Source organism: Bufo gargarizans, chromosome 2 (genome assembly GCF_014858855.1).
Source record: "Bufo gargarizans isolate SCDJY-AF-19 chromosome 2, ASM1485885v1, whole genome shotgun sequence".
Taxonomy (NCBI): Eukaryota; Metazoa; Chordata; class Amphibia; order Anura; family Bufonidae; genus Bufo; species Bufo gargarizans.
The window spans coordinates 128,915,805-128,938,891 of record NC_058081.1 but is presented as its reverse complement, the minus strand read 5'-3'; the positions used below and the strand labels follow the sequence as shown (position 1 = coordinate 128,938,891).

Sequence of the window (23,087 nt, the reverse complement as noted above, 5' to 3'; positions counted from 1 at the left end):
ACGCGAACACTGCCGCACGCGCGGGATCTTAGAAAAGAAGGAGGGGAGAGTGAGGGAGAGCCGGAGGAGTATCTTATGATTTTCAGGCGGCGCTGACGAGAGCAGAGGAGGAGCTGGGCACCAACGGCGGCGGGCGGCATCTTCAGGCCATGAGAAACGCCCTGGGCACCTTAACTACAGGTTAGATAAAACGTTTTTTTATCAAAACGAGCCAGCAGATTTAGCTTATAACAACACCTTAGTAATCACAAGGGCTCCATGGACAGAACAATATTTTTAAAAGTGGGGGTTAGAAACTGGTGACAGAGTCCCTTTAAGGGCCTTGTGTTAGAGGGCAGATTTTTGAAATGTAGAGTCAATCAAGGGGTCAAAGGTCAGAGTAAAATCTCCTCCCACAATAACTATTTCCTCTTTGAAAGTTTCTATAATTGGGAAGAAGTTTTCAAACCAAGTCCGTTTGTTAGTGTTTGAGGCGTAGACATGAATAAATGTGTAAACATGGTTCGAAATGATGCACTTTACTAATATGTATCATCCATCTGGATCTTGAATATGAGAGCAGTATTGGAAAGGTATCTCCTTCCTAAAACCCACGCTCACACCTCTTGAAGCTGAGGAGTTTGAGCCACAGTGAAACCAAAGAGGGTAATTGGAGTGAGAGGTAGTGAATGAATTTAAAATGTGTTTTTTTGCAATAAAAGGATAGAACAGTTGTTATTTTTCAAATATGAGAGAACCTGTCATGTTTTGGATGGGGCGTTAAAGCCTTTGACATTAAAAGAGGCTATGTTTAGGTCAGCCATCGTATCATAATGTGGGTGAGGTTTATAGAGATATTTCTGAACAATGGCATTTTAAATGTTTTAGGCAGAAAGAATACATCAGCACACCAGAAATCATTCTCAGTTATGGTTAGAATTTTCCCAAACTGATGTTTCCTAATGGTGTAACCTGTGAGACATCTACATGAACTATAAACAGTCATGAACAACCTTAACCTGTGATGACAACACCACATTATCATATGCAATAATCTTTGCAATATTAGATTGTGGTAAAGTACAGTAAAAGTGAGAAATTCACTGATTGGTAGGATAGTAAAGTGGTATATAGGTGGGGGGTAGTGAAAACATGTTTCAGTGCCCTTTTTTGAGTTAATGGTCTAACGAGACCACAGGAGGAATAAAGATCAAGAGATGAAAAAGGAGATAACGGGAGGTAGATATCTTAGGAAGAAGAGGAGGCATGTTAGCAATAGGTATGAATGCCTGAAATAAAACATGTGCAAGAATTCACCCAGACAATATTCTCTTATTCTCCTAACGGCAGCCTTCTGGGAGTAGATTTCTGGTTTCCATTTCTGCCTTTTTGTTGTGAAGGAGTAAGCTGTTTGTTCCAAGATTCTACTGGAGGGAGGACTGGCAGTCCAGCGAGATCTTGCACAGGGTCCCAATCCTGAATGTCCAGTGGCCCAATTCTCAGATGATCATACACTTGGTCAAGATCTAGGTATGACGTGATGAACATCCTGCGACCCTCGAATACAAAGGAAAGTCCAAAAGGAAATGTCCACCTGTAGGGATTGTTCTTTCCCCTGAGCCAATCTGTTAACAGCTTTAGAGCTCCTCTTTTCTTCAGGGTAGACTGAGCTAGATCTTGGAAGACAAGGATATCATGTCCATCCCATTTAACAGATTGTAAATCTCTTGCTTTGGTAAGGATGGCTTTGTTTACTGGAAAGCTCAAGAACTTGCAAATAACATCCCTAGGGGGTGCTGTAGGAGCTGGCTTAGGCTTCAGAGTTCTGTGGGCTCTTTCTAATAGAACTTCATGCACAGAATCAGGACCCAGGAGGGAAAGGCAAATCTGCACTACTGTATTAGGGATATCTCTCAGTGCAACCGCTTCAGGTTTTCCTCTAAAGCGCAGGTTATTGCACCTTCCGCGGTTTTCTGGTCCTCTAATGCGTTGTAAAGTGAATGAATATTAATTTGCACTGCTTGTATCTTTTGTACAACGGCCGTTTGGTGCTCTAGCAGTGCTGTTTGCGAGTCCTCCAGCTTTTCGACTCTGCGCCCTATGTGGTGGACATCTTGTTTTATGGCTCCTATATCAGCGCTTAGCGGTTCTAAGGCAGAAGCCAAGGTGGAGGACAGGGCATCTCTAAGGTAGGAGCGGGATATCGGGAGGGTATCGGGTTCTTCCTCACCTCCCTGTGCGCCTTGAGAGGTCTTGCTTGTAACTGGCTGCGTGTGGAGACACCGGCGCCATCTTAGATTCCCTGTTCGCATATGAAGAGGCGGCTTTCTTTATTAATATTTCTATGTAGCCGCTGTTTACAGACGTTTTGGAGTGTCTCGTTTCAGGGCCTCCAATCTTCACCATATTTGGACCAGACAGGCGGAATTAGAAGCTGAAAGGGCACTTTATCAAACGGAGCTCCTGCTTCACACGGCCATTCAGCTCAGGCGCAGGCTCTGCCCCCCACTTTTGCGATTTAATTTTAATGGGTCCACAAATCTAGAGATGCGGAAAGGTTAGGTATGGTGCGGAACGGTGTGGAACGGTGCGGAACGGAAGAACGGAAAACTATAGAAGCACTACGGAGTGTGAACGAGCCCTAACTAAGACAATCGGCCCAATATATATATATATATATATATATATATATATGGCTCTTAGACTATGGAGAGACTAAAAAGTTTTTTTTTGTTTAAAAAAATTATATCATTGTGTAAAACTTAAATAAATAAAAAAACTTATAAATATTAGGCATTGCCACGTCCGTAACAACCTGCTTTATAAACATATAACATGACCTATCCCCTTTGGTGAACACTGTAAAAATAAAAAAATAAAACAATGTCAAAAAAGCAATTTTTTTGTTTCCTTGCATAACAAAAAGTGTAATAGCAAGCAATCAAAAAATCATAAGCACCCCAAATCAAATCGTCATTTTATTCTGCAAAAAATGAAATCCTAACTAAGACTATTGCCCAAAAAAAAATAAAAAATGGCACTCAGAATATTGAACTAAGACATCATTTTTTTTTGTTTCAAAAACGCTGTTATTGTGTAAAACGTAAATAAATAAAAAAAATATACATATTAGGTATCACTGCGTCCATAAGAACCTTCTGAATAAAATATATTGCATCAACTAACCCCTTAGGTGAAGACCGTAACAAAAAATAAATAAATAAAACGGCGCAAAAAAAGCTATTTTTTGTCACCTTACATCACAAAAAGTGTAATACCAAGCAATCAAAAAGTCATATGCAACCCAAAATCATACCAATCAAACCGTAATCTCATCACGCAAAAAAAATAAAAATTAGACCCTACCTAAAACAATCCCCCCCAAAAACAAAAAAACTATGGCTCTCAGAATATGGACACACTAAAACATCACAAAAAGTGTAATAGCAAGCGATCAAAAAGTCATATGCACCCTAAAATAGTACCAATCAAACTGTCATCTCATACCGAAAAAAAATAGCCTCTACATAGGACAGTTCCCCAAAAAAACTATGGCTTTCAGAATATTCAGACAGAAAAAAAAAAAATTGTTGCAAAAATGCTTTATTCTGTAAAACTTAAACAAACAACATTTTTTTTGTCATATTTGGTATCGTCACGTCCGTAACAACCTGCGCTATAAAAATACCACATGACCTAACCTGTCAGATGAGCGTTGTAAATAAAAAATAAAAACATTGCCAAAACAGCTATTTTGTTGTTACCTTGCCTCACAAAAAGTGTAATATAGAGCAACCAAAAATCATATGTACCCTAAAATAGTACCAACAAAACTGCCATCTTATCCCGTAGTTTCCAAAATGGGGTCTATTTTTGGAGTTTCTACTCTAGGGGTGCATCAGGGGGTCTTCAAATGTAACATGGCAGCTTAAAATTATCCCAGTGAAATCTGCCTTCCAAAAACCATATGGCGTTCCTTTCCTTCTGTCGTCTGCCCGTACAGCAGTTTACGACCACATATGGGGTGTTTCTGTAAACTACAAAATTAGGGCAATAAATATTAAGTCTTGTTTTAAAATTTTGGGTAAATTTGGCATTATTTATAAATTTTTTACTTTCATGAAGTACAATATGTGACGAGAAAACAATCTCCGATTGGCCCTTGATAAGTAAAAGTGTTTTTAAGATATCACCACAAATGTATAGTGACACATGTCAGATTTCCTGGTCCTTAAGGTGAAAAATGGCAGGGTCCTTAAGGTATTAATGAGCTGCAAAAGAGCATCAAGTTGTTTTGCTTTGGCAGCTTTAACACATATGGCTGCCCGTTAGTTCTTGGAATGAAACCTAATCTTTAGTGAAGATAACAATTTCACCTACATACATGGTTTCCTGTATATTTTCATAGTTTTTCTTTATTTTGACCAAAACATGGTGTAACAAGACATTAAAGTGGTATTCCCATCACAGACAATGGGGGCATATGCCTAGGATATGCCCCCGTTGTCTGAGAGGTGCGGGTCCCACCTCTGGGACCTACAACTAGAACGGATTAAGGAGAGCTGTAGCTGTAGGACCCCAGATTTGCCAGGGTCCGTCCACCATCAAGGGCTGCTCCCCACTGCTACCATAGAAGTGAATGGGAGTGCACTGGGGACACGCGGCCCCTGCTCCCATTAATTTCTAGGGGCAGACGGAAATAGCCAAGTCAGTGCTCGGCTATTTTTGGCGCCCCATAGAAATGAATAGAGGGCAGCTGCACATTCTCAGTGCACCCTCCATTCATTTCCCCGCTCCATTCTGATTGTAGGTGCGGGTTCCAGAAGTGGGACCCGCACCTATCAGACAATGGGGGCATATCCAAGCGATATGCCCCCATTGTCTGTGATGGGAATACCCCTTTTAAATCTTTTGTTAAACAGTATAAAATCTACATGTACTGCATTTAGCGTTTTTTGTATTTTTTTTCTTGTGTTTTTGTAGCATGGTTGGCTTCAATGGCATTTTTATCAAAACATATACTATACAAAATTTATATACTGTACATTTTAATTCTGAGAGCCACCAATTTAACATTCTTCTTATAACATTGAAAAGTGACATATGCACATTGATGATTTTGGGACTGTTTAAGTGAAAAGTAAAATTTTCATTAAAATAAGAAAACCACATTAATTCATATGTTATATAGTAATTTCATAATATGATATTAGTTGCAGTCTTCGAGCATTGTCTTTGATTGAAATAAATAGCAAGACTGCAACCAACTGCTGGTAGTGGTGGTGGGGGTTAGATTACTGTATAGTACCTGTACCATCCTATGGACAGATTTATTTTATCTTTTGTATTTTTAGGCTTTGAAAGACCCTACAATGTCAGCACGTAAAGACTTTCAAAGAGAAGCAGAACTTCTTACAAACCTACAGCATGACCACATTGTCAAGTTCTATGGTGTGTGTGGTGATGGAGATCCACTTATCATGGTGTTTGAATATATGAAGCATGGGGATCTAAACAAGTTCCTAAGGTATGTTATTTTAAGCTGCAGCATATTGACTCTACAATACAGTTATGCAGCTGTTGACATACATTTTCAATAAGGAGCTGGAAGAACAATGCTGCCAGATAATTTGGCTGTGATTTATCCCCATGGAGAACAGAAGGATTGGCTTTTGAAATTCAAAACACCTGATCATTTTCTTCCCCAACTTCATTTTTAAGGAGACTTAGGAGAGCCCAATACACATAAGATTGTCAGTCGACCCCACAAAAAATGGCAACTTCGACTGACAGTAGCATGATGTGTATGGGGTCCTTTAGAGACCCATATACCTTGTAAGAGCTCATGATCAGAACAAACTGCAGGGAAAAATGTCACTGCATATATCTATCTGATAAACTAGTTGGCTGTTGGAACAGATTTCAGATAGTATTTTATTGTCACTATAGATGCATGGATGCATCCGTCACAGCACCTGTATTTCCCTCTTCTAGCAACATATTCATGTCTCTGGGTGATTTTATCCTTCCATGACTGATAGGTCGAAGGATAGTAAGAAATCTAAGTATTCATGAAGTTTGCAATGGGAATTTTTGTTTTATTGAATTACATTTAGGGTTTGTATCTTTCTGCCTTTATTGAATGAGGCTACTTTCACACTAGCGTTCATAGGTCCGTTCGTGAGCTCCGTTTGAAGGAGCTCACGAGCGGACCCGAACGCCTCCGTCCATCCCTGATGCAGTCTGAATGGAGCGGATCCGCTCAGACTGCATCAGTCTGGCGGCGTTCAGCCTTCGCTCCGCTCGCCTCCGCACGGACAGGCGGACAGCTGAACGCTGCTTGCAGCGTTCGGGTGTCCGCCTGGCCGTGCGGAGGCGTGCGGATCCGTCCAGACTTACAATGTAAGTCAATGGGGACGGATCCGCTTGAAGATGTCACCATATGGCTCAATCTTCAAGCGGATCCGTCCCCCATTGACTTTACATTGAAAGTCTGAACGGATCCGCTCAGGCTACTTTCACACTTAGAATTTTTTCTAAGTTATTAATGCAGACGGATCCGTACTGAACGGAGCCTCAGTCTGCATTAATATGATCGGATCCGTTCAGAACGGATCCGATCGAACGCTAGTGTGAAAGTAGCCTGAGATTGTTTGCAAAGTGCTTCTAAGGCTACCTTCACACTGGCGTTTCTGGGTCTGCTTGTGAGATCCGTTTCAATGTAAGTCAGGACGGATCTGTTTTGACTTAGACCTTTTTTTGAAAGAATAATGCAAACGGATCTGTTCTGAACGGATGCAAGCGTTTGCATTATCGGTGCGGATCCGTCTGTGCAGATACAAGACGGATCTGCAGCGAGCGCAGGTGCGAAAGTAGTCTAACCCATAACATGTCCTAACCATTTTCTGCGAAATTTAAAGGAGTTGTTCGATATTTTACTATTAATGGCCTAGCCTTAGGATAGGCCATGAATTTCTGATCAATGAAGGTCCAGTACCCAGGAGCCCCACAAATCAGAATCAGGGTAGCTCCCTACACTGTTTAGTGGATACAGGGGGATACTGAAGTGCTGCTGCCATTGATTTCACAGTAAATGAAACTGCTACCAGCGCTATAGCTGATTTCTGAGGTTCTGATTCCTGTAAATTAGATATTAATGGCCTATCCTGAGGATGGGCCATTAATAGTAAAACTGTAGACAACTTCTTTACCCATACCTGTAGGTTCTTTTGAAGAGTTTTCATTGGGGCTGAAGAGTCAAATATAACTTGTTAATCAGACTGAATGTATTGTAAAAGTAAGAATGGGACTCCTACTGTTGTCAAACATGAGGGTCCACTAATCTTCATTGAAAAGGAGGATAAGCATATGCTGTCTCTTAACAGATTTGAGGGTGTTTGTTTATTTGACTATTTGCAAAAAACCATTAACAGTCATGCCCCCCCCCCCCAATTGATCTTATGCCCCCACTCTTTTATAATCTGTCTGACAGGTTCTAAAGGTAAAATAAATGTGTCTTGTGGGACTACTCCATTAAAATTACTCCTCTGCAAATTGCATTAAATAGAATGTCTCAAGATTAGGTGATAAGTGTCTGATCACTGAGGTTTCAATGGCAGGGGTCACCATTAATCACTAGAAGGAGGTGCTGAGTTCCCTGTTGCTGGAGTTTGAATGGGGCAGCAGTCAAGTATACAGGTCCTTCTAAAAGAATTAGCATATTGTGATAAAGTTCATTATTTTCTGTAATGTACTGATAAACATTAGACTTTCATATCTTTTAGATTCATTATACACCAACTGAAGTAGTTCAAGCCTTTTATTGTTTTAATATTGATGATTTTGGCACACAGCTCATGAAAACCCAAAATTCCTATCTAAAAAAATTAGCATATCATGAAAATGTTCTCTAAACGAGCTATTAACCTAATCATCTGAATCAACTAATTAACTCTAAACACCTGCAAAAGATTCCTGAGGCTTTTAAAAACTCCCAGCCTGGTTCATTACTCAAAACCGCAATCATGGGTAAGACTGCCGACCTGACTGCTGTCCAGAAGGCCATCATTGACACCCTCAAGCAAGAGGGTAAGACACAGAAAGACATTTCTGAACGAATAGGCTGTTCCCAGAGTGCTGTATCAAGGCACCTCAGTGGGAAGTCTGTGGGAAGGAAAACGTGTGGCAGAAAACGCTGCACAACGAGAAGAGGTGACCGGACCCTGAGGAAGATTGTGGAGAAGGACCGATTCCAGACCTTGGGGGACCTGCGGAAGCAGTGGACTGAGTCTGGAGTAGAAACATCCAGAGCCACCGTGTACAGGCGTGTGCAGGAAATGGGCTACAGGTGCCGCATTCCCCAGGTCAAGCCACTTTTGAACCAGAAACAGCGGCAGAAGCGCCTGACCTTGGCTACAGAGAAGCAGCACTGGACTGTTGCATGTCATTCTGAGATCAAGGTGCCAGAATCTGGAGGAAGACTGGGGAGAGGGAAATGCCAAAATGCCTGAAGTCCAGTGTCAAGTACCCACAGTCAGTGATGGTCTGGGGTGCCATGTCAGCTGCTGGTGTTGGTCCACTGTGTTTTATCAAGGGCAGGGTCAATGCAGCTAGCTATCAGGAGATTTTGGAGCACTTCATGCTTCAATCTGCTGAAAAGCTTTATGGAGATGAAGATTTCATTTTTCAGCATGACCTGGCACCTGCTCACAGTGCCAAAACCACTGGTAAATGGTTTACTGACCATGGTATTACTGTGCTCAATTGGCCTGCCAACTCTCCTGACCTGAACCCCATAGAGAATCTGTGGGATATTGGGAAGAGAAAGTTGAGAGACGCAAGACCCAACACTCTGGATGAGCTTAAGGCCGCTATCGAAGCATCCTGGGCCTCCATAACACCTCAGCAGTGCCACAGGCTGATTGCCTCCATGCCACGCCGCATTGAAGCAGTCATTTCTGCAAAAGGATTCCCGACCAAGTATTGAGTGCATAACTGAACATAATTATTTGAAGGTTAACTTTTTTTGTATTAAAAACACTTTTCTTTTATTGGTCGGATGAAATATGCTAATTTTCTGAGATAGGAAATTTGGGTTTTCATGAGCTGTATGCCAAAATCATCAATATTAAAACAATAGAAGGCTTGAACTACTTCAGTTGGTGTGTAATGAATCTAAAATATATGAAAGTCTAATGTTTATCAGTACATTACAGAAAATAATGAACTTTATCACAATATGCTAATTTTTTGAGAAGGACTTGTATGTGCTGCTGCTCCATTCAAAATAATTGGGACTGACAGAGAGAGCTGAGTTCAGAGCTTGACTGTCCTCATCAGTCCAATATATATTGAATGGAGTGGTAGTGCATATACTTTACACTTGTCCCTGTTCAAGTGGTTTCTCACTTTGGGGAAGGATGCAGAGAGGAGAAGCAAGGGACATTTGACCCCACGTTATTAATGGAAGGGAGTCCAATTGATGAGATCTTCAGCAATCAAATATCTGTCTCCTACTTACCTGTTATTCCTGATGTCTGAACTCTCTTATATCTCTTGCAGTGAAAATTGCTTGTGGCCACCAAGCAACAGATTGTGTATTTGTCAAAATAATACAATTGGCACAGTAATAATGTTGATTTACAACATTATCTTGAATTCTCATGATTGGAATTCACCTTGCAGAATATTAAAACTTCTCTGAACAGATAATTAAAAGGGCTTGAGCATGCTTGCTTTGATGGTATTCTCCTATTACACAGAAATCATGTTTTTAAACTTGTTATGGAGTGGTACTTACCTCTTCAAATAATTACGAGTGTTCCGTGCTGGTATTTAGTAAATTGGACCCTTGATATTTTCCTTGTTTTGAATGATAAGCACTTACATAATTGCACAAGAAGCTGTAACATTATTACACTGCTCTGAGGTTTTTACATAATTTGTAAATACATTTCTATTTAATGAAAACAGTTTCTTTAAAAAATAGTATAACCCCCATTTTCTATTCCAAACATAGTAATTAATTCCTGGCTGTATGCATCATATTCATATAGACAGCAAGGCACATCTTAATTTGTGATAATTCTGCAAATGTGAAGCATTTTTGGAATGTGAATAGTGTTGAGAGAATCGAAATCCACAAAGTGGGAAAATTTGATTAGCCGCAAAGCCAAATTTCCTCGTGCTTTGTGGTTAAAAGCAAAACAAAAAACATATGTCATCTGTTTGAGTGCAAAATGTCACCATCTTGTTAAGGCTACTTTCACACTAGCGTTCGATCGGATCCGTTCTGAACGGATCCGATCATATTAATGCAGACGGAGGCTCCGTTCAGTACGGATCCGTCTGCATTAATAACTTAGAAAAGATTCTAAGTGTGAAAGTAGTCTGAGCGGATCCGTTCAGACTTTCAATGTAAAGTCAATGGGGGACGGATCCGCTTGAAGATTGAGCCATATGGTGACATCTTCAAGCGGATCCGTTCCCATTGACTTACATTGTAAGTCTGAACGGATCCGCTCGCCTCCGCACGGCCAGGCGGACAGCTGAACGCTGCAAGCAGCGTTCAGCTGTCCGCCTGTCCGTGCGGAGGCGAGCGGAGCGGAGGCTGAACGCCGCCAGACTGATGCAGTCTGAGCTGATCCACTCCATTCAGACTGCATCAGGGCTGGATGGAGGCGTTCGGGTCCGCTCGTGAGCTCCTTCAAACGGAGCTCACGAACGGACCTATGAACGCTAGTGTGAAAGTAGCCTAAGATGCCTATGGCCGGCTCTGCATGATCAAATGAAACAGGGAAGTATGATTTTTTTTTTTTTTATTTTTTATTTTAGACTGTACTGTTAATGTCAGATGCCGCGATCAGCTATGAGCATGGCATCTGAGGGGTACAATAACGCCGTTCCCTGTCATTGTAGCCTCTACTTACATATACAAAGTATATTGTCACAAAGCAATTTTTTTAGTAAAAGTCCGCAAAACAATCAAATCGAATTTTCCAATACTTTGCTTATCTCTAAGGCCGAATGCAAGTCCATGGAACCGCGGCCTGGATTCCTGCTGAGTGCAGGAGCGCACAGCGTCATTGGTTGCTATGACACCGTGCGCTCCCTGTTGCCTCCGCAGTACAGTAATACACTGGTATAGATCATACCAGTGTATTACTGTACTGTGGCGGCAGCAGGGAGCGCACGGCGTCATAGCAACCCATGAAGCCGTGCGCCCCTGCAATCAGCAGGAATCCAGGCCGCGGTTCCATGGACCGCTCACGGGCATGAACAACGACCGCGTGCATTCGGCCTAAACGTGACCAATAACTGAATTAATGGGGTTGTTACACTAAGAAAACCCCTTTTTATATGGACATTATTTGTCAACAGATCCAACTCTTAGGCCCCTTTCACACGGGCGTTGCGGGAAAATGTGCGGGTGCGTTGCGGGAACACCCGCGATTTTTCCGCGGGAGTGCAAAACATTGTAATGCGTTTTGTACTCGCGTGAGAAAAATTGCGAGTGTTTGGTACCCAAACCCGAACTTCTTCACAGAAGTTCGGGCTTGGGATCAGTGTTCTTCAGATTGTATTATTTTCCCTTATAACATGGTTATAAGGGAAAATAATAGCATTCTGAATACAGAATGCATAGTAAAATAGCGCAGGAGGGGTTAAAAAAAATAAAAAAATAATTTAACTCACCTTAGTCCACTTGCTCGCGTAGCCTGGCATCTCCTTCTGTCTTCATCTTAGCTTTGTGTAGCAACAAGGACCTGTGGTGACGTCACTCCGATCATCACATGATCCATCACCATGGTAAAAGATCATGTGATGGATCATGTGATGACTGTGACGTCACCAAAGGTCCTTGTTGCTACACACAGCTAAGATAAAGACAGAAGGAGATGCCGGGCAGCGCGAACAAATGGACTAAGGTGAGTTAAATTTTATTTTTTTAACCCCTCCAGCGCTATTTTACTATGAATTCTGTATTCAGAATGCTATTATTTTCTCTTATAACCATGTTATAAGGGAAAATAATAATGATCAGGTCTCCACCCCGATCGTCTCCTAGCAACCGTGCGTGAAAATCGCACCGCATCCGCACTTGCTTGCGGATGCTTGCGATTTTCACGCAACCCCATTCACTTCTATGGGGCCTGCGTTGCGTGGATTATCGCACTGCAACGCACAAAGAGGAGCATGCTGCGATTTTCACGCAACGCATAAGTGATGCGTGAAAATCACCGCTCATGTGCACAGCCCCTTAGAAATGAATGGGTCGGTATTCAGTGCGGGTACACTAAATAATTAATGGGTAACCACTAATTTTAGTGACCATCATGTCAATCCATAATTCTGTAAGTTGATACAGAAACCCTTATTCTTATTATACTAAAATCTATGGTACCTACCTATACTTTCTGAACAATTCAACTTTCAATGTCTGCGACCAACAATAATGATTTAGCTTCTCAGGCCTCATTCACACGATCATTATTGTGGTCCGCATCCGAGCCAAACTGAATCTATCATTGCTGGAGCGCAGGGGAGACGGCAGTCCTGTCATTCACTAACCGCAGCTCCCTGCGCTCCTTCTCTCCTCAGGCCCGCTGAAGCAGTGAGACACACATGACTAGTATTGATCGAGCACCGTAGTGCTTGGGTGTTCGGGCTGAACACATTGTAGCACCCGAGTATAATGGAATTCAATGGGAGAACCTGAGCATTAAACTTGGTACCCCCTGACCTGAAGAGGGGAGGGTGCCTGGTTCATAAGAAAATGTCTGTAACAGAATGGGGAGGATGTATGGATGCATCTTTGACTCGCTGGTCGCTGCTGGGAACTATGTTGTCCGAATAGTATGCCACTTTTGCATAATGACAATAATACGCACAAAACAAAAAAAATTAACAGCAACAAAAAAATATATATATTTTAGAGGAAAAATTGACAGAAAACGTTCTTTCCTGAATATTTACTTATATATGAAGTGCAAGTGCTGCCAAAAATTACAAGGAAGAGGCACTCCGATAAACCCTTAGTTACACATACAGGAGGGCATCATACACACCCTTTAAAAATTATGATTGATGGCCTGCTGGTGACCATCAAAAACATTAGGAGCAAGGGTCTGCTGATCTGACCATCTAAAACATTATGGGCAGTGGCCTGTTGCCGCTTTGGTGACTCTAGATAACCTGCAGGCTGCGGCCGATGGCACGTCCCCGTGACGGCGACGATCCATTCAGATGTCGGGCCTATCAACTTTCGATGCAATTTTCAGCTCAAAACCAATATACACTACGGGTAACGGGGAATCAGTGTTTGATTCCGTAGAGGGAGCCTGAGAAACGGCTACCACATCCAAGGAAGGCAAGCGAGTGGCACGCAAATCAAACACTCCCGACTCGTGGAGGTAGTGACAATAAACAATACAGGTTTTTTAACCGCCTCCGGACCGCCTAACGCAGATGTGCGGTCCGGAGGCGGCAGCCCTGCGCACGACGACGCATATACGCGTCATCTCGCGAGGGCCGGGATTTCCTGTGAACGGAAGGTAAGCGAGTGGATCTCCAGCCTGCCAGCGGCGATCGCTCGCTGGCAGGCTGGAGATCTGATTTTTTTAACCCCTAACAGGTATATTAGACGCTGTTTTGATAACAGCGTCTAATATACCTGCTACCTGGTCCTCTGGTGGTCCCTTTTGTTAGGATCGACCACCAGAGGACACAGGTAGGTCAGTAAAGTCGCACCCAAACACTACACTACACTACACCCCCCCGTCACTTATTGACCCTTTATGAACCCCTGATCACCCATGATCACCCCATATAAACTCCCTGATCACCCCCCTGTCATTGATCACCCCCCTGTCATTGATCACCCCCCTGTCAGGCTCCGTTCAGACGTCCGTATGATTTTTACGGATCCACGGATACATGGATCGGATCCGCAAAACACATGCGGACGTCTGAATGGAGCCTTACAGGGGGGTGATCAATGACAGGCGGGTGATCACCCATATACACTCCCTGATCACCCCCTGTCATTGATCACCCCCCTGTCATTGATCACCCCCCTGTAAGGCTCCATTCAGACGTCCGTATGATTTTTACGGATCTATGGATACATGGATCGGATCCGCAAAACACATGCGGACGTCTGAATGGAGCCTTACAGGGGGGTGATCAATGACAGGCGGGTGATCACCCATATACACTCCCTGATCACCCCCTGTCATTGATCACCCCCCTGTAAGGCTCCATTCAGACGTCCGCATGATTTTTACGGATCCATGGATACATGGATCGGATCCGCAAAACACATGCGGACGTCTGAATGGAGCCTTACAGGGGGGTGATCAATGACAGGTGGGTGATCACCCATATACACTCCCTGATCACCCCCTGTCATTGATCACCCGCCTGTCATTGATCACCCCCCTGTAAGGCTCCATTCAGACGTCCGCATGTGTTTTGCGGATCCGATCCATGTATCCATGGATCCGTAAAAATCATACGGACGTCTGAATGGAGCCTTACAGGGGGGGTGATCAGTGACAGGGGGGTGATCATCCTGATCACCCCCTGTCATTGATAACCCCCCTGTAAGGCTCCATTCAGACGTCCGCATGTGTTTTGCGGATCCGATCCATGTATCCATGGATCCGTAAAAATCATACGGACGTCTGAATGGAGCCTTACAGGGGGGTGATCAATGACAGGGGGGTGATCAGGGAGTCTATATGGGTGATCACCCCCCTGTCATTGATCACCCCCCCTGTCATTGATCACCCCCCTGTAAGGCTCCATTCAGACGTCCGCATGTGTTTTGCGGATCCGATCCATGGATCCGTAAAAATCATACGGACGTCTGAATGGAGACTTACCAGGGGGGTGATCAATGACAGGGGGGTGATCCGGGAGTCTATATGGGTGATCACCCCCCTGTCAATGATCACCCCCCTGTCATTGATCACCCCCCTGTCATTGATCACCCCCCCTGTAAGACTCCATTCAGACATTTTTTTGGCCCAAGTTAGCGGAAATTTTTTGTTTGTTTTTGTTTTTTCTTTCTAAGTCTCATATTCCACTAACTTGTGTCAAAAAATAAAATCTCACATGAACTCGCCATACCCCTCACGGAATCCAAATGCGTAAACATTTTTAGACATTTATATTCCAGACTTCTTCTCACGCTTTAGGGCCCCTAAAAAGCCAGGGCAGTATAAATACCCCACATGTGACCCCATTTCGGAAAGAAGACACCCCAAGGTATTCGCTGAGGGGCATATTGAGTCCATGAAAGATTGAAATTTTTGTCCTAAGTTAGCGGAAAGTGAGACTTTGTGAGAAAAAAACAAAAAAAATCAATATCCGCTAACTTATGTAAAAAAAAAAAAATTCTATGAACTCGCCTTGCCCCTCATTGAATACCTTGGGGTGTCTTCTTTCCAAAGTGGGGTCACATGTGGGGTATTTATACTGCCCTGGCTTTTTAGGGGCCCTAAAGCGTGAGAAGAAGTCTGGGATCCAAATGTCTAAAAATGCCCTCCTAAAAGGAATTTCGCCACCTTTTCGCATCTAGGCTGCAAAAAAGTGTCACACATCTGGTATCGCCGTACTCAGGAGAAGTTGGGGAATGTGTTTTGGGGTGTCATTTTACATATACCCATGCTGGGTGAGAAAAATATCTTGGTCAAATGCCAACTTTGTATAAAAAAATGGGAAAAGTTATCTTTTGCCAAGATATTTCTCTCACGCAGCATGGGTATATGTAAACTGACACCCCAAAACACATTCCCCAACTTCTCCTGAGTACGGCGATACCACATGTGTGACACTTTTTTGCAGCCAAGGTGGGCAAAGGGGCACATATTCCAAAGTGCACCTTTCGGATTTCACCGGTCATTTTTTACACATTTTGATTGCAAAGTTCTTCTCACACATTTGGGCCCCTAAATTGCCAGGGCAGTATAACTACCCCACAAGTGACCCCATTTTGGAAAGAAGACACCCCAAGGTATTCCGTGAGGGGCATGGCGAGTTCCTAATTTTTTTTATTTTTTGTCGCAAGTTAGTGGAATATGAGACTTTGTAAGAAAAAAATAAAAATAAAAAATCATCATCATATTCCGCTAACTTGTGACAAAAAATAAAAAGTTCTATGAACTCACTATGCCCATCAGCGAATACCTTAGGGTGTCTACTTTCCGAAATGGGGTCATTTGTGGGGTGTTTGTACTGTCTGGGCATTGTAGAACCTCAGGAAACATGACAGGTGCTCAGAAAGTCAGAGCTGCTTCAAAAAGCGGAAATTCACATTTTTGTACCATAGTTTGTAAACGCTATAACTTTTACCCAAACCATTTTTTTTTGCCCAAACATTATTGTTTTTTTTATCAAAGACATGTAGAACTATAAATTTAGCGAAAAATTTATATATGGATGTCGTTTTTTTTGCAAAATTTTACAGCTGAAAGTGAAAAATGTCATTTTTTTGCAAAAAAATCGTTACATTTCGATTAATAACAAAAAAAAGTAAAGATGTCAGCAGCAATAAAATACCACCAAATGAAATCTCTATTAGTGAGAAGAAAAGGAGGTAAAATTCATTTGGGTGGTAAGTTGCATGACCGAGCGATAAACGGTGAGAGTAGTGTAGTGCCAAAGTGTAAAAAGTGCTCTGGTCATGAAGGGGGTTTCAGCTAGCGGGGCTGAAGTGGTTAAGATGCCCTCTTATTGGAATGAGTAATACAAAATTACAGGAAATGTCACTACGGTATTTTGGATGAGGAAACGTTATAGAGGAGAGGTCCTGCTGCCGCTTTTGTTGACTCTAGATAACTTCTGCCTGATCGCACGTCCCCGTAACGTCCATGATCCATTTTGATATCTTCCCTATCAAATTCCGATGTTCCTTTATGCGCCTAACATGGTGACTACCGGTAACGGGGAATCATTGTTCAATTTCGGATAGAGAGCCTGATAAACGGCTACTACTTCAAAGCAAGGCAGCGTGAGTTGCGGGCCTGCAGGTGAGCTGACCCTGTAAAAGATTTTAGGTGCGGGCCTGCTGGTGAGCTGACTCTGTAAAACATTATATGCGAGTGCCTGCTGGTGAGCAGACCCTGTAAAACATTATATGCAAGGGCCTGCAGCTGATCTGATCCTCTAAAAAATTGTATGCGAGGGCCTGCATGTGAGCTGACCCTGTAAAATATTTGAGTTGAAGGCCTGAATGTGAGCTGACCCTGTAAAAGATTTGAGTTGCGGGCCTGCTGGTGAGCTGAGGTGGAACCGACAAACCCAACTTGATTTTGATGGCTGCATTAATCTGCAGGTGACCGTCATACAACTCTACAGATTTGTTTCAATCTGCATCTTTTTCAACAATCTATGGCCTCAGTCTTTTATCCAAACTCTGTTATTGTGCCACTATGTGGCCTTCTCATGCTGCTATCCCCACACCATGTCACCTTGCCACTCATTTTTATCACCATGCTGCTGCTGATGCTGCTTAAAAGGCCTTAAACTGATCACCAGGCCCACAATTTAATTAAGGTTTTGGAATCGATAAACCCAACTTGCTTTTGTGGGCTGCATCAGTGGCATAGCTAGAAATGACTGGGCCCCATGGCAGATTTTTGAATGGAGCTCCTTCCCACAGTAATTTCATGCTGCCCCCATTCCTGTGGCTAGTAAAGATCACTCTCTCAGACCAGGGCTGGCAGCTGTTTTATACACTGTCTATACTGTCACTGTATATAATTTAATTGTGTAATACTGTTGAGGGGGGGGCCCTGACCAAATCCTTTAGTCCTCCTCCTGGATGGGCCCGTTCAGGGTCAGGGCCCCAAAGCGGTAGCTTCCCCTGCTTCCCCTATAGCTGGTCTCCATTAATCTGCAGGCGACACTCAAACTGCTCCACTGATTTGTTTCCATCTGCATCTTTCTAAACAATCTGTGGCCTTAGTCTTTTATCCAGACTCAGTCATTGTGCCACTATGTGGCATCCTCATGCTACCATCAACACAGTATGTCACCTTGCCACTTAATTTTATCACTATGCTGCTGCTGATGCTGCTTAAAAAGCTTTAAACTGATCAACAGGCGCACAATTTAATTTAGATTTTACGCACAAAACCAAAGTAAAAAATCGATTTTATAGGAAAAATTTATTGAAAACATTCTTTCCTGTATATTTACTTGTATATAAAGTGCAAGTGCTGCCAAAAATTACAAGGAAGAGACACTCCAATACAACCTGTATATAACATAAAGGAGGGCCTAATTTACATTGAGTTGCGGGCCTGCAGGTGAGCTGACCCTGTAAAAGATTTGATATGGGGGGCTGTAGGTGAGCTGACCCTGTAAAAGATTTGATTTGCGGGACTGCAGGTGAGCTGACCCTGTAAAAGATTTGAGTTGCAGGCCTGCAGGTGAGCTGACCCTGTAAAAGATTTGAGTTGCGGGCCTGCAAGTGAGCTGACCCTTTAAAATATTTGAGTTGTGGGCCTGCAGGTCAGCTGAACCTGTAAAAGATTTTAGGTTTGGGTCTGCAGGTCAGCTGACCCTGTAAAAGATTTGAGTTGTGGGCCTGCAGGTGAGCGGACCCTGTAGAAAATTAGATGTGAGGCCCTGCTGGTGAGCAGACCCTGTAAAAAAAATTATGTGAGGGCCTGCTGGTGCGCGGACGCTGTAAAAAATTTGATGTGAGGGCCTGCTGGCGAGCTGACCGTCCCAAAAATTATATGTGAGAGTCTGCTGATAAGCGGACCCTCTAAAAAATTATTGAAAACGTTCTTTCCTGTATATTTACTTGTATATAAAGTGCAAGTGCTGCCAGAAATTACAAGGAAGAGGCACTCCGATACAACCTGTATATCACATAAAGGAGAGCCTCATTTACATTGAGTTGCGGGCCTGCAGATGAGCTGACCCTGTAAAAGATTTGATATGGGGGGCTGCAGGTGAGCTGACCCTGTAAAAGATTTGATTTGCGGGACTGCAGGTGAGCTGACCCTGTAAAAGATTTGAGTTGCGGGCCTGCAGGTGAGTAGACCCTGTAAAATATTTGAGTTGTGGGCCTGCAGGTCAGCTGAACCTGTAAAAGATTTTAGGTTTGGGTCTGTAGGTCAGCTGACCCTGTAACAAATTTAAGTTGCGGGCCTGCAGGTGAGCGGACCCTGTAGAAAATTTGATGTGATGCCCTGCTGGTGAGCGGACCCTGTAAAAAAATGTATGTGAGGGCCTGCTGGTGCACGGACCCTGTAAAAAAATTGATGTGAGGGCCTGCTGGCGAGCTGACCGTCCCAAAAATTATATGTGAGGGTCTGCTGATAAGCGCACCCTCTAAAAAATTATATTCGAAGGCCATATTTGCAAGGGCATTCTATGTGACGAATAAGCAATACTTGTTAATATGATGAAAGACAAGGAGTAGGATAAGAAAAGGAAGATTCAACCATATACCCTTGTTTGTGGTGGAAGGGGTGCATGGGAATACATTCTATTAATTACATTAAAAACAACACATGTAAAGTGCCTTTATGTTCATCAGCATTCCTCTGGTGGAGTCGAGAAGTTATAGTCAATCCAGGCCTTGTTCATTTTTATATCAGTCAACCTGTCAGCATTTTCAGTTGACAGGCAGATACGCTTATCTGTTATAATGCCACCAGCAGCACTAAATACACGCTCAGACAAAACGCTGGTGGCAGGGCAGGCCAGCACCTCCAAAGCATAAAGCGCAAGTTCGTGTCACGTGTCCAGCTTGGACACCCAGTAGTTGTAAGGCACTGAGGATGCTGATACAGTCTGCTATTTACTCCTTCACCATCTTCCTCCTTGTGGCAGTAGGCCACACATCAGGGTGGGGGTGCTGGCGAGGTGTCATGAAACTGTCCCAGGCTTTGTTGGAACTGCTGTGTGTTCCCCTTGTCTCACCTCCTCGGTTGGCCAAGGAAGTACAGACTCTGCCGCCAGAGTTGTTAGATGGAAAATTTTGGAGCAATTTTTCAACAAGGATCTTCTGGTATTGCACCATTTTGCTTGTCCTCTCCACCAGAGGAATGAGAGACGAGTTCTCTTTGTAGTGGGGGTCGAGAAGGATGAACAACTAGTAATCACTGTTGTCCAAAATGCGTATAACGCACGGGTCATGGGAAAGGCAGCCTAACATGAAGTCAGCCATGTGTGCCAGAGTATCAACAGGCGAGACTTTGCTGTCATCATCAGGAGGATCACCCCCAATCTCCTCATCCTCTTTCTTCTCTTCAGCCCACCCACGCTGAACAGATGGAATTCAACTTCCATGGGTACTGCCCTCTGTAGTGGAGGCAACTGTCTCCTGTTCCTCCTCCTCTTCAGCCTCCAATTTGCACTGAGAAGACGAACTGAGAGTGGTCTGGCCATCATCAACCTGTTTAATGCCTTCAGCCATTTCCACCTCTTCCACATGCAAAGCGTCATTCTTAATTGTGAGCAGCGAGCGTTTGAGAAGACACAAAAATGGGATGGGGACGCTGATAATAGCGTTATCGCCACTCACCATCTGTGTTAATTCCTCACAGAGGTCAGACATCCATGCCCACTCCTCGCTTCTGAACAGTGGAAGCTGACTGGAAAGGCGACAACCATGTTGCAGCTGGTATTCCACAACTGTCCTCTGCTACAAAGCCTGGCAAACATGTGGAATGTGGAGTTCCAGCGCGTGCTCACATCGCACAATACCTGGTGAGCTGGCAATTTCAAGAGCTGCTGTAGCATTGACAGACCGGCTGAAGCTGTTAACTTGATGAAATGTGCACACGCGCAGTGCACCTTCACCAGTAGCTCAGGCAAATTGGGGTAGGTTTTTAGAAACCGCTGAACCACAAGGATGAACACATGGGCAAGGCATGGGATGTATCGAAGGTTGCCCAGCTCCAAAGCGGCCACTAAGTTACGCCATTATCAGACACAACCATGCTTGGTTCTAGGTTAATGGCGAGAGCCACAGCTCAGTCTGGTCTCTTATCCCCTACCACAGCTCTGCGACGGTGTGTTGGTTGTCACCTAGGCAGATCAGCTTTAGCGCGGCCTGTTGCCACTTCCCCACTGCAGTGCTACACTGCTTCCAGCTACCGACTGATGGCTGACTGGTGCTGGAAGAGGATAATTCTGAGGTGGAAGTGGAGGCGGAGAAGGAGAAGTGGGGGTTGGAGCTACTAATGTAGGTGGTGGCAGAAACCCTGATGGAATTGGGGCCCGCAATCCTTGGCGTCGGTGGCAACTGTGCCATCCCAGGGTACGAGTCGCTCCCGGCCTTCACAACATTCACCCAGTGTGCCGTCAGGGAAATGTAGCATCCCTGGCCGAAAGCACTTGTCCATGTGTCCGTAGTTAAGTGGACCTTCCCAGTAACTGTGTTGGTCAGGGCACTTGTGATGTTAAGGGACACATGTTGGTGTAAGGCTGGTACGGCACATCTTGAAAAATAGTGGTGGCTGGGGACTGCATAACAAGGGACGGCCGCTGACATCAGGCTGCGGAAGGCCTCAGTGTCCACAAGCCTAAATGGCAACATTTCCAGGGCCAGTAATTTTGAAAGGTGCACATTTAGTTCTATGGCCTTTGAGTGGGTGGCTGGGTACTTGCGCTTGCATTCAAATGCCTGGGGTAATGACATTTGGACACTGAGCTGGGACAGCAAAGTGGATGTGGTCGCTGATGGTGCTTGAGAAGGTCCAGGTGTAGGGCAGGAGACATCCAGGCCTGCATCTTAGACAGGGGATTGGTCAGTACGTAACATAGGGGAAGAGGAGGCAGTGGTGTAACCCGTAGACACTGATTGTGGACCCAGGCGTTCGGCCCACCTATTAGGGTGCTTTGATGACATGTGGCGGATCATGCTGGTGGTGGTGAGGTTGCTATTATTCACTCTCCGGCTCATTTTGGTGTGGCACAGGTTGCAAACTCCTATTCTTTTGTCGACCGCACTTTCCTCCAAAAAGCACCATGCTGCCTAACACCTACCCATTGGCAAGGGAGATTTACGCAAGGGAATGCTCCATGGAACAGTTGCGGGGCTGTTTGGTGGTGCCTGCCTTCTACCTTTTGCCACCCCACTGCCTCTTCCAGCCTGTTGTAGTGCTGCAGATCCCTCCCCCTCTGTACTGCTCTCCTCACTAGGCTTGTTGCCACCTTCCCAGGTTGGGTCAGTGATCCTCAACATCTAGTACCTCCTCTTACACTTCCTCACTCTGATCATCCTCCTGATTTGTTTACCTAACCACAACCTCAGTGATTGACAACTGTGTGTCATCCTCTTCCTCAACCTCTTGAGACAGTAATTGCGGTTGAGTCATTGGCAAATGTCTCTCATCATCATCTACTTCATTAAACACTATCACCAGCATCATGTTCTTGTGACTGTGGTTGCTCAAGAAGTTGGGAATCAGGGCACAAGATCTTCAAGCGTGCTTGGCTAGAGAGCCAAATCAGTTAATGGTGATGCAAAGAGGTCCTCAGAATATCCGAGTGTGGGATCACTTGTTTGGCCAAACTGTAAATGGTGCGAGGAAGGAGGATCAGGATGAGGATTGTGTGGAAAGCTTGGTGCTTAACCGACTGGAAGCATTATCTGCTGCAATCCAACCGACCACCTGCTTGCACTGGGCTGACTTCAAGAGTGGTCTCCTGCGCCGCCCTGTAAACTGGGACATGAAACTAGGTATCTTGGAAGATTTTTTTTCTTGTGCTCTGGCAGCAGGCACAGTTTCAACATGCCTAGGGCCACGGCCTCTCCATGCACCATCAGCATCACGCCCACTTCCCCGTCCCTTAATGCTCGCCTTCTTCATATCAAATGTTATATGATATAAGGGACCATTTATAGGAAAAATGTGGGTAAATTATGGGAAAAATATATATTTTTTCACTAATATTCTTTCTACCTCTGCCCCTGACACACAGAAAGTATTTCTGAGCAGATGTCACAAGTCACTGCAGACACCCTCTATAGAAAAAGAATCACAAAGTATGGAAAAAAAATTTGAAGACTACTTTGCAGGATTAAATTGCTGCCACCACACACAATAGTCCTTAAATGGCCTTTTGGGTTTTTGAAG

General features: G+C 44.0%; 1 protein-coding gene across 2 annotated transcripts in view; it reads left to right on the top strand.

Moving 5' to 3' along the window:
- The window catches only part of NTRK3 (neurotrophic receptor tyrosine kinase 3), a 774,406-nt gene that overhangs the window by 679,828 nt on the left and 71,491 nt on the right, over positions 1 to 23,087 (top strand). For both annotated transcript variants that reach the window (XM_044279460.1, XM_044279461.1), the window contains one exon: positions 5,334 to 5,506. In XM_044279460.1, coding sequence (XP_044135395.1) covers positions 5,334 to 5,506 — 173 coding nt within the window. The remainder of the gene's footprint in view (positions 1 to 5,333; positions 5,507 to 23,087) is intronic.